Here is an 18,638-nt window from a genome sequence, read left to right as displayed (position 1 = left end):
TTTTTTTATTGGTCTTATGTTTAGTTAAGAATCGCATTTCCAACTTGCCCTTGGCTCTTCTTAAAACCAAAAGTCGTAATGAACACTGCAGTAAAACTTAGCCCAGGAGGTCATACTTGAACAGGAAATAAGCCTGTGGAGATTTAAATTAGTTGTGTGAATTCTCCCTTGGTTTGTAACATTTTCATTCAGGTCATGTTTCTTTTTCTGAGAAATCTTCGCGTTAATTTCGGCAGATTAACTTGATTAATTAATTGGCCTGTCAAAAAAATATTAGGCTTAGAAAAATAGTTTTGTCCAGCCTCATTTATCTTTGCTGGTTTCTTCTTCCTATAGTCCTAGGCATTTTTTTACCTTATCACTTCTTAAGAGCCCTCAATCATTTTATTATCATACTTAGAATCCCCTTTCTCACACATTCCTATGCAAGGAACAAAAAGGGAATGAAAATGTTAGATTTCGGTATATTCTATTTCAATCTGCTTACTTTTTAACCTCTTAGGATTTCTAGTTTGCTCATCTCTGTCCCCCCGCCCCAGGCTATACTCTTAAAATGAGGTTGTTGGACCAGATGACTCTAAGGTTATTCCAGCCCTAAATATCTCTGATTTTAAAAAATTGATTTATTTTATTCATTCAGGAAACATTGGCCACATGTGTCATTCCAAGCTCTGTGCTAGGCATGAAGGAACAAAAATGAGTTTTGGAGGATGTTACTGACCTATTGCTCAGTTTCCTTCCATCATATTTTTATGACTAATTTCAAAGTTCTGTGATATACCCTTCAGGCTAAATTGCTCAGTAATTAACTTCATCTAAGGTTAAATGTGTACAGGTCAAATCCCTTTATAATGATCAGTTTCACTCTAATCAGAGATTTTTTCCAAGTCTTAGCTACTGGTCCGTGTAAATAAAACACGCTTGTACAAGAGAAAGGACTTGAATGGTGTAGGGGGAGGTACTTCTCAAACTTTAACATGCATAAATTATCCAGGATCTGTAGGTTTGAAATGGGGCCCTAGGATGTCAGACAGGAAATGCCGTAGTTACTGCCAGAGACCATGCTGAATAGCAAGGGTTGGGAGATGTTCTAAAGGTGTTCACAATGACAATTTAAAGACCTGTAGTGATAGCTGTGATATTGACAGCAATGGCTTTTTTCCACTCTCAATTTAAAAAAATAATTCTGTTCACTCTAACAAAAATAATTGCTTTCACGATAAGTTTTTTTCTGTTCTTTTTTCTCCTCTCTCTCCTACCCTCCTCTTTTCTCTTTACTGAATCCTCTCAGTGTTTTTTCCTCTCTCGTCCTCTTCCACCTCAACTATTTTCGTGCTCATTAATTCAGTAATTCACTAATTCAACATGTGTTTTACCCTATCCTGCACACTGTCTTAGGCTGGTGGTGAATACAGACGTTAAGACATGATTTTTTTTCTGGGAATTTACTCTCTTTGAGATTAGGCATGTGGACTTACTTATAGTGCAGAATACTGTAAAGAGCCATATGTAGAGAGTGAATAAAAATGGTAGGAGTTCAGAGGGAGAGATCTTTTACAGTTGTGGGATGGGAAACAAATGAAGTCATCTTTTTTCCACTCACTGGTCATCTCTGTCCCCTCAGGCTATATACTCTTTGTACTGTTTGAGTGTATGTGCCATATCTACAATAGAATATTTTATTTGGAACCCAGGGTGAGCTCAGTATATGAAAATCATTTAGATCTCAGGGAGGGTAAGAGGTAGTGGGGGTAAAAATATACTTGGATAGAGATGACAGAGAGAAGGGAAAAAGAAAGAGGTAGACAGGAGGATCCTGGAAAACAGTAGGAGATAAGGGCCCAGTTGGTTTTCAGGTGTCAGTCTGATGTACACTGCTATTGTTATTTAGGCTGTGTTATCAGCTTTTAAAGATCAAATTAACTGGCAGACTATTTTCGTGCTTTTCAGTTCCCCATAAATTTAAATGTGTGAGTTCTCACTTAATTAAAGTAGTTGAGGAGAGCATTATTATCTAGGCTATCATAGTGATAAAAGCACTGTTGTCCTCCTGTCATCCACCTTCCTTGCTGACATTTGATTTATATGTCTTATTAGTTTTATTTCAGCTCCTCTAAAATTACAACTATAAAATAATATTGAGAGGAAAATGGTATAGAAAACAAAATTCTACTGGACCTATCACAGTCCATTAGGTACATATTGAAATCCTGAAGAATCAAGCTCAATTTGCTATTTATGAAAAATTAAACATAAACATGTATACTTATATCTATCTACTTATATATGTCTGTTAATTCATTAGGTTATTTATAGTAGCAATGTTTTTGAGGTTCCTATGTGTTGTTTTATGTATCAGTGTTTCTTTTTATTACAATAATATCCTATTGTATGATCTCTTTTCCTCTTGATGGATATTTGGGTTATTTCCAAGTTGGGCTATTATGAATAAGGTTGTTATGAACAGTCTTTTATTACACATCTCTTGTGAGTATATATTTTTATTTCTCTTGATAAATACCTAGAAGTGGAATTACTGAGTCATAGGGTAGATGTATGTTTAACTTTATTAAAAAACTGCCCGTTCTCCAAAGTGGTTATATCTGAGTTCCATTTGCTCCACATTTTTAATGTCACTAATTTTTAGTATTGTCAGCTTTTTTTATTTTAGCCACACTAGAAGATGTAAAATGGTACCTTGTTATGATTTTAACTTGCCTATTTTGGACATTTCCTATAAATGAAACCATACAATATGTAGTCTTTTGTGACTGTCTTCTTTTGCCCTAATACTCAGTTCATTTTGAGAATTACTGAAATATAGGCAAAGGTCCTCCACAGGTGTGCACACTTTTTGACCTGTAAAGATATTACTCTCTCTGGTACAAATGCTAAACACCTACACCTACTCACTAAAGAGGGAACACAAACACACCAAGACAAACTTAGGAAATAAGGTAACTGATGCACAGAGATAACCCTTTATAATTTAAGAGTTTCATATCTGGGCATATCTAAGCACTGATATCACTGCAAGTATGTACAAGTGAACACAGTTCTTAAAGTGTGTATGAGAAAGTGGATGAAAATATGGTAAAAGGAGGAAATGAGGGCTGAGAGGGATGAGTGTAATGGCAAGTTAAATTTATTCAAAGTGTATTCTGGTGTTTAAAACAATTCATAGAGGAATTGTCTGATTGTGTGTGTGTGTGTGTGTGTGTATGTGTGTATACATAAATATATATATATGTATATAGCCTATTGCATAGCAGTCCCTTTGAGCAGGATATTAATCAGTTATAAAGTAGGGGATTTGCACGTGGAAAAATATAACCAACAAAATATTTTGGTTTCCTGAGTGTGGTATTATCATTTTAATGAGTTGTTAAGTAATGTTTCCTTAATATACATACTAGTGAAAAGAGAGGAGGCCTCTCAAATGTATACATGTAAGTCAGGCATGTATTCAGGCAGCCCTTACCCCAAGATTTTTTGTTCATGGTGGATTCAATTTCATATTCTTAAATAACTGCTCTTTGCTCTTTTCCTTTTGTCCCCCCCTTCCCCTTTGTTTTCTCTTTAATATGGCCACTAGGGTTCTAGACCTGCTTGGCAGGTGGGTGGAGGTGGAATGGGGATGCAGCAGTGGGTAAGGAATCTTGATTCAATTGGGAAATGTTGATTATGTGATTATTTGAAAGTCAAAGTCTCCCAGTCCCTCTATCCACATCCCTCCTACCATGTTTTCCTGCTGTTTGTCCTCAAGATTTACAGTTTCTTAGAGAAAATCACAGAACCATACACAGAAATAGGCCAGAATAGATTTGCACAGTTTCACCTCTGTAAGGCCTGTGGTGCAGCTTGGCCCTTCTGTTAGTCATCAGTACACCCTCTGCACTTGCCTCTCTTTTGCCACATTTCTTGAGCCCCCATTATTACTCCTTGTAAAACATCTCACGTCCTGCTCTATGACATTGGATAACACCTCGAGTGAATTTCTGGGTATGGTTTGCTCCCCACCAGAGAATAGGGCTTGTCACTGCACTCAGTCCTTCAGCATTCCCTCCTGCCATATCCTCTTTTCTTCCTTGCTTTTTCCACTGCCACAATCTTAGTTCTGGCCTATATCTCCTTTTGAGTAGGACACCAGGGACACCTATTCAAAGAAATGTTTGAAGTGGTCCCTGAAAGATGTGAAAGGATTTGAACATGAGAAGAGCGGGGAGAGGGGTATTGTATATCAGGTGTAATAAACAGTATTATCTGAGGGCTGGACACAGAAAAGCATAGAACTATATTTACTTCTTTGGTTATAATATAGGCTGTATGAGGTCACTCCTTCTCCTTTACTTTTCTTCCTCTCCTTTCCTTGGCTCCCTCCCCACTTTTACCATGTACTTTGATCTGTTTGCTTAGTATATACTTCTCCTTCCCCCTCTATCTATCCTTCCCTGACCACCCACAGAGATCTCTGCAGTACAACTTTTTGTCAGTTATATATCGCCTTGATTAAAAAAAAAAAACTATGTGCATGCCTCATTTTCCTAAATAGAGTGTATTAGTCAAGGGTCTTAGGTCTTAGGGAACACAAACCCACTTAAGCTAGCCTGCAAGAAGGGGTGGAGGCAGGGCTGGCAGTTGTAGGGGTTGTTACTGTAAGGTGACGGAGCTCCCTGAAATGAACTACAGCTAGAACTCAGAGTTAAGTGCTTGGAAAACCCCTGTCCTTTCTTTTTCTGCGGCTTGCATGGACTCTTCAGTTTCTTTCTGTGCCTCTGCTGCATTCTAGGACATTAATTTAGATTTTTTAAAATAGTGTGCATCACAGCATTATCTCGATTACTGAGTTATTTGGTGCCTTCTTAAATCTTGCACCTGAGGCAAGTGCCTCCTTCCTTCACCCTAGCCCCAGCCCAGGTCCACTCTCTCCTTTGTAGACTGGCTTTCTCTTGGCTTCTGCTTTCCCCTTAGCTTCTAGCTTAATTGTGACTTTGGCTTGCTGTATTGCTCTCTCCAGATTGAATGATATGTGATCTCTCAACTGAGGTGTTGTTTCACAGCTTTCCAGATTCTTGGAGAATTGGATTTGATCTGTCTTGCTTGGGTTGGGGAAACCCCTGTACCAAACATCTGTGAGGAAGGGGCATTGTTATGTGGTTGCTTAGGCTGTGTACTTCACAGGCCTGAGATAAGGGTGGTCCCAGATAGTGGGGCTTAAGGTTGCTCATGCCCAAACATGCTTACTCTGATGTCGGTGGTCAGAGGGAAGTGACCATGCCTTATCTTTTTTGTATCTGTACTATGTCTAAAAGATTAACAGCTAAAAGGTAGGTGTGCCTATTACTTGGATCTGTTTTTTGTTATGACACTGACCATTTGACCATTAGGATTAACTTTTGGGCATAACAAGGTAATCAGAGCAATATTTTTAATACTTAAATTACTAAAATTTCTTTTATCATTTGGAAGATTTCCAATTTTAGAGCAAGTTAAATATTTTAGAACATTTCTGAAATTTATGTCCTAGTTCAGAAAGAATACAGGAGCAGAAAATTGATAATCAGTTAAACAAAGAGTGATAATAGGTGTCCTGACTCTACCCCCCAGCCCAATTAAGATATGGTAAAACCAGGTCTGCCCCTCATTGATCTCAAACCTTGCTGATCCTCTCTCGTTATTTTAAAATACGTTTATTTAGTATCTACTGTCTTGCAGGCACTATGTTGGGCTGACAATATAAAAATAAATGCCTGCCCTCAAAGTCCTCACAGCTTATGAAGAAGATATTTATACAACTGATTATAATATGGTGAAATAAATGTTGATAGAGGTGTGGGCAAAGTGGTGACTTAGCACCTCTCTTCTGCTGTTTTGTGTACATCTATCTCTCACTTTTTTGTATTCTCTTTGTTTAGCCTTCACCCAGTCTCTGCAATTAATTGTATTATATGGGTCATAGTATAGTATTATCTCATTTACCTAACATGAACTAATGAAGTATTTCTTTAAAATGAACTTTGAAAATAATAATGACTTTATAAGCTAACATTTATTGAACACTTGCTCTGTCAACTGTTCCAAGTGATTTATATGTATTAATTCATTTAATGGATTATTGTATTAGTCTTATGTGATAAGTACTATTATTATTATCATTTTACAGATAAGAAAACAGAGGCACAAAAAATAATTCACCATCTTGTCCAGGATTACAACAAATCCAGTAAGAAATTGAAAATTTTTTTAAAACTATTTTAAATGTCATTTAAAAATGTTATATTGTAAACATTTTTCCTGGTCTTCTTAAATGGAATCCTCTAAATTTAATTTAACCAAGATGATTTGGAGACTCTAGAATTTAGAATTCATTGTGTGCATCAGGTATTACTCTGTGCTATTGAATTCCCTTCTGAGATTGTTGCAAAGTATAAGCTATTAGTAATCGCATTAAATTGGCCCATACTTTTGTGTTTTAGTTATTTTATAGTTTTCGCTTCTCTTTTGCCTCCACCTGTTGCTTCTTATCAGTTATTGTCACTTAAGTTATTTGCTTCTGTTAATGTGTACTGTATGGTAACAAAAGTAATAATACGGTGGGAAGTATTTTATAGAGGCAGTGTGATATAGTGTAAAAAACATGGATTCTAGGGTCAGGTTCAAATTCACATCCACTGTTGAGACTTTATATATCCTTGAGCAGGCTGTTTATTCCTTCTGAGCCTGTTTCTTTATGAAATGGGGATAGTTGTATTTTACAGAGTTATTATGAGAAGATGTATATGATAAAGTACCTGGCATATAACTGGTATATAATAATTGATTCCTTTCTTTTCTGTTCATTATATTGGAATATGGGATATGGCCTTTATTAATCTGAAAAATTGAAATAATCTGAGAAACTCAGGTAAACTTCTAAGATGTAAGATATAGACAGTTTAAATAATAGTTTACAGTTGGTGTCATAGTGTTAATTTTGGAACTATTATCCTGAACTGTTTTGGGGTCTTATACTAAGCTCTTAGCAACCTCCTCTCCTTCTCTGCATTAAGTTGCCTTTTACTTCTGTGGCTCTCCTAATTTCCTTTGTTTGCTATTAAAGGAAAAATGTCTTTTATCCCTTTTTAAAACAGACCTTATGACCCTAGGGACAGCATGCCAAACTTCTTGGCCAATAGCAGTAATTTCTCAGACTTCCTTTCTTTCATCAGTTCTGCTTTTTTCAACTATCATGTCTTAAATAATAATTTTTCTTTCTACCTCCAATCCTTCCACTTCTTTTTTCCTAGAAACTATCTCCACAAGCTGTATGGTTCTCATTATTTCAGCAGTTTTATATGTTTGGATTTTATTGTATATGTGTATTTTTCAAAGGCTATATTTTGGTAGTTTTCATTATTTATAGCGAACTCTACTGTCTTAATATCATGAAAAATGTCAGTTTTTGTACTGGAGATTTTTGTGCCTTCTATTTTGAAATGCCAATAAAAACCTCTGAATACCCTGTCCTTACTGGATTGTTGGATGCTTCACCACAGGCAGATATTCCAGGTCAAGTCACCAAAGTTTCCTTTTTAAACAATTTTATTAAGGCATAATTTACATATCATAAAATTCATCCCTTTTTAAGTGTACAATTCAATAATGCCAAACACCTTTTCCAATCAAAAACCCTTCAGCGCTCTCTTTGGTCTATAAGAGGATAATTATCTTGCCCTTTCCCTTCCCTTTTTGTTCCCAAGACCACTTATGGTGGGTTGTATGGATGTCGCTTCTGGCTGCCGCCTGGTTACTTACAAATAACTCGTCTATTGGTTATTGCTTCAGTTATTCATTCTGGATTTGATAATACCTCATTAAGAATGAGGTTCTGTATAGTTGGCATACAAGGTCAAGCTGGTGGAGCAGTGCCATTTACTTGAAGAATGGATCCCTTCTGCCCGAATGACTGAGGGAGCTCATTCTCTCTTAGGTAATCTTCACCTGATGAGAAGTACATCCCAACTCCACGGCATACCAAGTTTCTTGGATTGGTTCTATGCTCCCCACCTTCCACATGAGACAACAAAACACATTATGCAAATTGTAGGCAGTTGCCTCTTCAACCATAACTTTCTGCATGTTAGTCTGAAAATTAATTTAATTGCTATAGCAAAGCTTTATGTCCCCAGTGAAACCAGTGGTATCCCTAAAAGTCACAAGTGTGCTATTTCTCCGAAGGTGTGTATGAAATGCCTTCACCATGTAGGAATGAAGCATGGTCCATTGAGAAGCATGCAGTCATACTAGTCAGGGCACCAGAAACCTGAATCTATGGTAAGTATTGGGGCAGAATGGCATGGTGCAACCTGAGTATTGTTGACTTTCAGAGGAGAAAAGAGAGTAAGGTTGGAGGAGCTAGGAAAGGCTTTGGAGGGAGTGGATTTGAGCTAGTCTTTGAAGGGTGTGCAGAGTTTGGATAGAATGGAGAGGTGAAATTTAGGGATGGGGTAGGGAGGATTGTTGAGGAGAAGTGCACACCATTGTGGGAAACAAATGAAGGCAAGGGATAAAGCTGCACTTAGGATCCTTGTGAGACCCTGAGGAAGCCAGCCTGTTAGAGCAGAAGATTCCTAGTAATTCTTATTAAAAGTAGAAAGGTAGAATTTTATCAGGATCACCTGAGAAACTGTCAAAACACAAACACCTAACAAATAAGAAAAATTTCTAACCAAAGGAATGAAATATAAAAGCACTTTCAGGAAGCATAGGTGACTATGCTCAAAATCTTTAGAGCAGGAAAACAGGAGCTTAGAGTCAGGCAAGGAGTTTGTCCTTGGGAAGAGAGCTTGGTAAAGCATTGTTTTTACTTCCTCTCTTTATGAGGCTTTAGAAATTTTACTTGGTACTGAAATGTTCCTGGGAAGGGACAGGGTCCAGAGACACAAAACTTCAAAGGCCTGCATAGAATGTTGGAAAAATTAAAGTTATTTCTCTTAATATTTTCTTAGGGAAAAGAAAAAAACATTCCAAAACTGGCCGCAGTCCCAGTTTCAGAGTTTCAGTTATATAGGGGCTTTGGTTCAAACTATGGAACTTGGGAGAATATATAAGTACAAATCACTTTAAATGATTTTTGCTATTTGTCTCATAGATTGTTATTTTTTTCTTAATGTTCTGAAATTCTTCTAATAGGACTTTTTGATGGCTGATGCTTTTTGTTTTGTTTTTCCACCAAAGTACTTTTTGCTATTAACTGGGTGTGGCATGCATAATTCAAAAGTCAGAGACAGTACTGTTTTTTTTCATACACAGTGCAACAAACAATTGTGTTCTTTAAATAAAAAATAAAATAAATACACATGATACAAAACCCAAAAAGGGCTACTGGATATATAGTGAACACTGAGTGAATATTCTCCCTGTATCTTCAGCTCTCCAGTTTGTCTCTGGTTCTTCAGGATCTTTCCCAAGGCACTTTTTAAAAGTTGAGTGATCTTAGACTTTTAGATTTAGAAGGATCTTAGTGGTCATTTGTTTACTATTACTTTTTTTTGTGATGATAGAAAAAAGTGGGTCAGATTTCAGAAATGGATGTGGATGAATAATGAGGTTGGGCGGCCCCTCTAAAATTCCTTAGACTATCACCATCTGAAACTAAAGCCTTTATGAAGCCTGTTTCCCTAAGCCCTCTTTTCTAAATTCCAGATCTGTTTTCTTTATTGTAGAGTTTTATTCCTAGTATCTTCCAGTACTGCTCTACTCTTGAGTGTCTTGGTTTCCAAACTGAATTAAAATAAAGACAGTAGTTACATGCTTTAAATTCATTTTAAAAAGAGAAAATGAAATGAAGGCAGAAATGAATGTGCTACTTTAGCATTTTTACTGTATTAATAAAATATTTAATTTTGTGATTAAACTTTACATTCATTTCTGTGGTTTATGATGTGTTGCAAATTCATGTTTTCATAGAAACATTTCTAATTTTAGGGGAAAACAAAATGATTTGTAGAAATTTGCTTTATTTGATGACTTTTTTCAGGAAAGTGTTTATTAATATAGTCATTCTACTTTAACTTTTTTCCTCTAGTACTTAACATTGGCCCATGTTTGACTTCAGTACTTACTTTTCTTGTTGTTTAATCTATCTGTTCTGGTTTTTCAAGTCACTTTCCTGAAGAATTTCACTTTATTGTTTTTGTGCTTATCTAGCATGATTCAGCTTTCATTTTTTCCTTTCTGCTTAAACATTGTTGATCTCGGGAGTGATGAGGGCGTTACTATTTTTTCTAAGGTTGGGTTAAATAGCATTTCCTTAAGATCATAGACTGTTAGAGGTAGAAGAGACTTTGAGTCCATTGAGCCCAAGGCTAAAATGAACAGGCCTTTGCCACTCCTCATCTGTTGCTGATATATAGAATTGCTAGAGGATAGGGTTCTGCATACCCATGGATGTAAAAAGAGTGGAGAAAGTGAAGAGACATCCCAGTGATGGATTCTTTTAGTGCACCACTTGGGCTACACTGTAATGATGAAAGGGGGCAAGAGAGAGAGTATGAGGGAGAATTAGATTTACTTTCACTGTATGCCCAGCTTTGCAGGTCACCACTTTTATAAAATGATAGAGAGAAATAGTGTATCAAAAGAATATTTAAAAGTACTAAGTGTGTTCTTACATTTAACATTAAATCTACAGTTATTGAGTATTACAGTCTCTGTACCCTGTTTGTGCAATATCTTTGATTCTGATGGTCTCTTAAATTCCAGTTTGAGAAACATTTATAAAGTGGGGTGATAGAGCAAGATTCTGTTCTATGCAATTTTTTCTAATTCTTTTCCTCTTATTCCCATGGTCCCTTTCATCTCCCCATGCCCTACCCTCACCCCTAGTAAATTGCCCCCTCTCCCCCATAACAGTACATTAAAGAGGCACTTAGTAAATGTACAAAAATACATATATCGATTCGAAGATGGGGAAATTAGTAGGGTTGAGTTTTTTGGAATGAAGGAAAAAATTAGGTCAGAAGCCCAGGAATTCAGATGGGATAAAACTGAGGAAAGATGTTACCGTTTACTTTTTGTTCATTGCATGAAATTCAACTTGCTCTTAGCATGATTTCTTTTAGACCTAGCCTAGTTTATTTTAGGATTTTGTATATATTCCAGTGCTTACTAAATAAGAAAATTTTGCAAGAGGAAGAATGAGTCATAGCGATACTTCCCTTTGGGAGAAAAAGAGAAAGAACACCCTCAGATTAGTCTCTCCATTATATACTTGGAAGGGATTCAGCATTTTGATTGATGGCTGAGCACTGATAAGCTTTCCCTGCAAGCCATCTCATATCATGTTTGGTTTTGTCCACAGTATGACTGGTAGAGAAGACTCTTATGTTAGCTAGCAAAGTTTAAAAGCTATGTAACCTTATTACGCAGAGAGACTCATTCATATGCTGTGTTTCTATTTTAAGATATTTTTGTTTGTAACAACTTTTAGAAAAGCTTCAAGATTTCCTGATCACTCATTGTATTAAACAAATCAAATAATAATAGAAGAAGAAGACTGATAAACATTCGATACTGAGAAATTGGGTATGCTAAGGGTGTGGCTCTTGTGGCATTCATCTTTGGTATATACAGACTAGGTTCCTCTCTGACCTTGCCTTCTATCTCTGGTGCTGCAACTCCACCAAGAAGAATAAAAAGAGGGAAGTGAGCTAGCACTGAAAGATTTGAAGTGGTGTGGGTAACCTGTTAACTATTTTCTTGTAATAGTCATAGAAATGATCTGGCTGCTTTCTTCTTTAAAGTTGCCCTTAGTAACCTGCTTCCAATTAAATCTCTTTGTTTTGGCCCTAACAGGTTTTTCTGGGCTGCCCTCAGACTTCAGACTTTATTTTCTTATCTTACGTTTTTGCCATCTTTAGATCTCATTTTAAAAATTCAGGATGGCATCAGTAGCAGTGACAGGGAAGATAGGGCTATTTAGCTCATGTCACACTTGGGTTGGTTAGTTTCCAAGGCACTTTAACACAGAATAATCAATTACCATTTTCTCAAACTTCTCTGTGCAAAGTAACTAGCTCACTCAGATGTGCCCACATTTGGGTTGACCATAGCATCCCAAGAACTCCACAAAAATCATTTAATATACTGTCTCTTAGGCTTATTGTGTGGAAGAGTCAGTGAACCAAACAAAAGGATAGATTTAGCATCCAATTTATTTCCTTTAAGAAAAGATCTTATTTACTCTAAAAGTAATACCTACTATATACAACTAAAATAAATGGTTTTCATTTTTTATTAAATACTGTATAATAGTGCTTTGGATACAGTGGACACAAGTACTTTTTTTTTTTTTGGTTATAATTAGTGTTATCTAGAATCATAAACTTAAAAAAAGGAAATGACCTTATGAGACTTAAAACTCCCTTGCATTTGAGGAATCTGCCACATACTGTTGCTGACAGATATTTATACTCAGCCTCTGCTTTTAAGAATGCCAGGAATAGATGACTTTCTTTACTCCAGCCTTCTCCATCAAAGAATGCTCCTCAAACCAGCAGAGATGAAACTCAAGGTTAACATTAATAAGAACGCATTTAGGTGCTTTAAATGTTAAAATCTCCAAGCAGAAATAACTTATTTTAAAACTATTTCCAGATTAATTCTGAAGCCAGGTCCAAACAAAATGAAAAAGAAATGTTGATTTGAATTTTTTAACCAAAGCAAATTGAAGCAGATACTTATGAAGCTATTGGATGGTAAACCACATCCAATTTAAGCGATGATATATTTATCCAGAGAGAATATTTTGATCTTAATTACTATTATCTAATATATATCACCATTGAAATACTTTTATTTAAAAATAAACATGTAAATCACTAGAAGTTTTTGCCATGAAAAGATATTGAGACTACCAGTCAATAGTCAATATCTGAAACAAAAAGACAAAGCTGAATTTAATACTATAATGAGGGAGAGCTATGCTACCTAGGCACTGTCTCTGAGCAAAGGAAACCAGTTTCTTATACAGAGTTTTTGGGAAGCGTGGAATTCCCAAACTGGCAAATTTTTCAAGTCTATAGTGACATCATCTGTAGAAACATGATTATTTGGGTGAGTCTGTTGATTGGTTGGCTAGCACTTAGAGAAGTGATTATTGGAATGAAGCTATTCCTAATTGGCTGACCTTCAGAAGTGAGAGGCTGAAGGTGATTGGCTTGCCAAGGCAAATTTTTTATTTTTATTTTTTTGATAACTGCTTGTTACAATGGCTACAGAAAAATCGTTCTTGTCAACGTGAGAACTTTAATTCTCAACGTCAAGTACGTGTAATTGCACAATGCAAGAATATACAGCAGGTCCTTGAGTAACATTTTGGTTAACATCATTTCATTATATTGTTGGCAAAGTGCTGTAGGAACTTAACTCTTGTTTATATCAAATATCCTATGGTAAAATTGTTTCATTATATATTGTTTCGCTTAAAGTCACAGAACTTACTGACGACATTGAGGACTTACTGTATTTAATTTTTTTTTTTCGAGGTATAACTTAAAGTGAAGGGAGAAAATCTTAAGTGGAAAAGCCTAATAAATTTCTACATATGTATATACTTGTGTAACTACCACCAGTTCAAGATGTAGCACATTTTCACCACCCCAGAACGTTCTCTATCCCCATGGGTTAGTTTCACCTGTCCTTGAATTTTATATACATGAAAGTATGTAGTATATATTATTTTATGTCTAGCTTTTTATATTCCTTCCAACATAATGCATGTGAGATTCATGTCTTTGCACATATGAGTAATTGTTCTTTATTACTGTGTAGTATTCTATTTCGTGATTATACCACAATTCATTTGTGTATTCTCTTGGTAATTGACATTTGCGTCATTTCCAGTTTGGGGATATTATGGTTAAAGCTGCAGTGAACATTTTTGTACATCTTATTTTATTAACATAAGCACTCATTTCTCTTGGGTATATAGCTAGGAGTGAAATTGCTATGTCATTATGGTATGAGTTGTTTAGTTTTAAAAGACTTACTGAATAGTTTTCCAGAGTGGTTGAATCAGTTTGCACTCCACCAGCAATTTGATGAGTGTTTCAGATGCTCCACATCCTTGTTAACACTTTATCTAGGCCCTGAAGAATGTGTAGGGGTTTGATTGGGGACAGAGGTAAATGAGGAAGAACGCCTTCATTCTAGAGAGAGGGAATAGAATAAGCAAAGGCATAGAAACCTAAAAGTTTTGGCCTGTTTGGAGTATAGGCTATGTGATAGCAGCTGGAAATGATAGTGGAAAGCTAGCTGGGACCAGGTTAACTGTATTTCATGCTTAGAAATTTGGACTTTATAAGCAAGGTGAAATTGATAGTCAACAATAAATGTGTTTGGGTATTAGATTATAGAGTCTAGAGATAAAGGTATAGGCTTTAACTAAATGTTTTAATTGTTTTGGTTGTCTAGCTTACAGTGAAAGGTTTAAAAAGTATGTTAGTCATGTGCAAACTTAACTTTTCTACCATTTTTCTATGTTTGAATCTCAGGGAAACCTTTGGTTACATAATGCTCTGTCTCTATTTTGTGCAGATACATTCTTTAGGTATTAAGACTGCTTCTGTATTGGTTTAGAACAATTAAAGCAGTTCTACCTGGTGCTGATGCAATGATAAATATAAATGTAAACATGGTATCTGAAATTTTATAGTAGTGCATCTTTTTAAGTGATCCAAAAGATCTAGAATATGGCTTTAATTTTTTTAAATTATTCAGATTGAAAGCTAAAATTATAAATGTCTCAGTGAAATGAGATTGCTGTGAATCCATCTGAAAATTAGGAGAATCCTGTAAATCCAGTGTGAAAAATAAGGAGAACTCTAGAGATAAGTAATATCCCGATGTATAACCTCCACTAACTGAAGTCAGGTAAAGCAGTGGCAGAGTGAGAAGAAAAGCATACCATAGCAACAGCCCCTACAGTCTTTGGGGATTGTTTTAACAAAATTCTTCTGTGAGTAGGACAAGATAGGCTACCACAAGAATGTGAGACCTCGTCAGAATTTACACAATGTGAGCTCCCTAGAGCAGTGGATCTCAAAGTGTCGTTTCTGACCACCACTATGTTTGAAATGCCCTACCTCAGACCAATCAGAGAACGGGGTGGGTCTGTGTCTTAAGCCCTCCAGGGATTTCTAAAATTTGAAAACTGCTACCCTAAAAAGTGAGTTAAGGATAAAGAATTAAAGTCTGAACATGTCAGAATTTCAAATTTAAAAATTTTCTACTTCCTAACTTATTTGGCAAAACTAAGTTTTGCGTATATTTCAAGAAATATATAGTTTTGAGTGTCTGCTCAAAACATTGTTGAGTGAAAAACAATCGCAGAAGGATACATACTCATACTGTTTAAGTCCATTTATTTAAAGTTCAAAAAAACGCAAAACTAAAACTGTTAAGGATAGGTACATTTAAGGTAAAACTAAAGAAAAGTCAGAGAATGAGTAATTCAAAATTCAGTACAATGGGTACTTCTTTTTGGGAGGGAGATGCCCAATGAGGAACATGAGGGTACTAATAATCTCTTTCTTAAGGAGGGAAATGCATTTGTGAGTGTTCATTTTATTCTTTAAGCAATAGTATAAACATGCTTTCTATGACAGATTTTACTTTGGGATAAAGGGCATTCTATTAGAGAAAACTTATTTAGTCACTCTAAGCAATGTCATGTTCTAAACATAGAACCTGGATGATATATGTGTATATATACACTTATATAATTACTTTTGTTCCTAGTATCTCATTCCTATCATTGTTCATTGTAGCGCCTTCTTAATAGGGTGATTATTTAATTTATGGCCTATACTGGGATACTTTAGACAATAAAGGGAAGGGACGCTCAAAACTATATATTTCTTGAAATATTTGTTGACTAAGAAATTGGCTTTACTATATACAGTCATGTGCTGCTTAACAATAGGAATAAATTCTGAGAAATGTGTCATTAGGCGATGTCATCGTCGTGCCGAACATCATAGAGTGCACTTACACTAACCTGGTTGGTATAGTCTCCTACACACCTAAGCTATATGGTTTAGCTTATTGCTCCTAGGCGGCTGCTGGTTGCATAACATGGCATACTGTTTTACAGCAAACTTCTTTTTTATAAGTAGAAAGAGTACACTCTAAAATAATGATAAAAAGTATAGTATAGTAAACACATAAATCAGGAACATAGTCGTTTATTATCATTATCAATTATCATGCACTGTACATAATTGTATGTGCTGTATTTATAAGACTGGCAATGCTGTGTGTTTACACCAGCATCACTACAAACAAATGCATTGCACTTTAACATTATACTGGTTACGATGTCACTAGGTGATAGAAATTTTTTAGCTCCTTTATAATCTTGTGGGACCACAGTTGGATCTGCAATCTGTCGTTAACAGAAATGTCATTATGTGGTGCACAACTGTACTGTAAACTTCAAGAAATTATGTTAAAACACATTTTAACATAATTTTAACATAAAAAACTTCTTTTGTATTGACTATCTAAACATTAAACATAAAACATTTTAACATTGTAACATAAAAAATTCTTTTGTATTGATTGTCTAAATATTAAACATAAAACATTTTAACATTTTAACATAAAAATTCTTTTGTATTGACTAAACATTAAAAACAGCATAAGCTAAATAATTATTCTTGACATATATTCATATGCTTTTTATCAATTTCTTACCCTCATCTGTCTCAAATACTGTCATTGTTATTTTTATGAAGGAAGTATTTTTTCAAAGTGGTTCCCTCCCCCCCTAAAATTGCCTGCCATATTCTTTAAAATGGCATTTTATATGGTTAATATATTTAAAAGTGCTGATACTTTCCATTGAATCTTCTCTGCATGCTAGACTGTGTTATTTTTAATTGAGAAAATACACTCTCAGGATACTTGGTAAGCTTGCTGTCTTAAAGTTGAAAGTACAAAGTGGAGGTTTGCCAAAATTAGTAAATACAATAATGATAATAATTTGTTTTAAAAAAAATCCAGGATAACTGCTAAAGTTCCAGCAGAACAGGTGTCAGCCAGACATGTTTTGGGCAACAACACAAAATGCCTGCAGTTTAACATCTGCATAAACACAGTTCTATTAATTTGCTTTTTACTAGACCCAGGTGGTTGCTAGTCACATCACTAGCTTACAGACCCCTGTGGTGAACCTTCCTTTCTTCTTAGGAGATGAAAACATAACAGCATCCATAAAATGTTACTGGTTTGAAAACAGAGGAAAATATATTAGTTAAAATATTAAGTTGGGAAAACATGGGGGAGGGGAAAGTAAAGGAAATACAACTAAACTTTGAAGTACTGGGCGTTTTGTAGTCAAAAATTTAACCAAATCACTAAGTTCAAGGATCGTTTTCTAATTCACATAGGAACATTTAATGAGACAAAAATGATCCACATATATGGCTACAATTCATAGAAATGCTTTATTTTTACTTCACACTTTTTTGGGACTTATTTTAAGTATCTTCTCCCATGAAAGAGCCCTGTGGTATTGGGAAGGGTGCTGCTTATTGGGTTACCACATAGCTATTTGGGAGAGATCTACATGGTGAAGAAATGGTAAAGGTACTTACCTATAATCAGACCCTCCTGATCAACTGTGCCAGTTAGTGGATGACATATCCCAGCATGGTTTTGAGTATTTTACTGAAACATTTTCAGAATGCCATACTTTTTCCTTTAAAAATGCCTTTAAAAAAATTTTAATGCACCTTCAATAAAAATTTTTCCAATGCCAAAAGGCTACTCCTCCAATGGGGGGTGTAGTAACTACTAGTAATAGTAATTTCTGTATTGAGTCAAAAAATAATGTTCCTCTAAGCAATTTACAGTAAAACAACTGTATCTTAAACATATTGTATTTAAGTACAGTATTGTAGCAATCATTCGAAAGTCATTGATGGAAAAAAATGTATTTTGGCATACATTATAAATTTTTTCCTCCTAAAACTCAGTTATCAGGAAATCTAAATTCTATCAAGTAGACATTTTAATGGATTTAAATTTTATTCCTTCCTCCCTCTCTTTTATCCTAGGTTTTTGTTTGGTTTTTGTTTTGTCAACAAATGACAAAAGGTATTGAATGATCCATAGAAAGGGGTAGTGTGCGAGATATGGTCAAAGAATATATAACATGTGGCAATTATATTTCGTTTAACCTAATAATAGATCTAAGTAGGTGGAGATATTTAAAATTTTTTTTTTGTTTCTTCTCTCTAAAGCTTTAAAGAAAAGTAGAAATCACTTCTGACTGTACTGAATAGCAAAAACTAAGTGACATTGCAAACCATGGCACTGGCATTCCGGAAGGACTTAGAAAAATACAAAGACCTCGATGAAGATGAGCTCCTTGGGAATCTATCAGAAATAGAACTGAAACAACTGGAAACTGTTTTGGATGATCTTGACCCTGAGGTAGGTGCTAGCTAATCAAGAGAAATGAAATAATTTTTCAAAGCCTTTGAAACTAAGTAGCTGTCTTTGAGCAGTTAGCTTTTCCGTGACTTTTTCCCTGGTACCTCTTTATCCAAATAAACTTTTTGCCTCCTCTCTGGTTCCTCCACTTCTCTCTC

At 35.3% G+C, this 18,638-nt stretch overlaps 1 protein-coding gene across 6 annotated transcripts in view; it reads left to right on the top strand.

Annotated features, from left to right (window-relative positions):
- TMOD3 (tropomodulin 3) overlaps window positions 1-18,638 on the top strand; it is a 54,949-nt gene that overhangs the window by 900 nt on the left and 35,411 nt on the right. For 2 of the 6 annotated variants that reach the window (XM_039889038.1, XM_039889040.1), the window contains exons 3-5: window positions 6,164-6,223; window positions 8,218-8,313; window positions 18,288-18,480. In XM_039889038.1, coding sequence (XP_039744972.1) covers window positions 18,355-18,480 — 126 coding nt within the window. In that variant the 5' untranslated portion in view covers window positions 6,164-6,223; window positions 8,218-8,313; window positions 18,288-18,354. The remainder of the gene's footprint in view (window positions 1-6,163; window positions 6,224-8,217; window positions 8,314-18,287; window positions 18,481-18,638) is intronic. The other 4 variants (XM_039889036.1, XM_039889037.1, XM_039889039.1 and 1 more) reach the window with 2 other exon arrangements.

Source organism: Pteropus medius, unplaced genomic scaffold (assembly GCF_902729225.1).
Source record: "Pteropus medius unplaced genomic scaffold, Ma_sr-lr_union100, whole genome shotgun sequence".
NCBI classification, from domain to species: Eukaryota; Metazoa; Chordata; class Mammalia; order Chiroptera; family Pteropodidae; genus Pteropus; species Pteropus medius.
The sequence above is the reverse complement of the archived record's forward strand: the minus strand, read 5'-3'. Positions and strand labels throughout refer to the sequence as shown.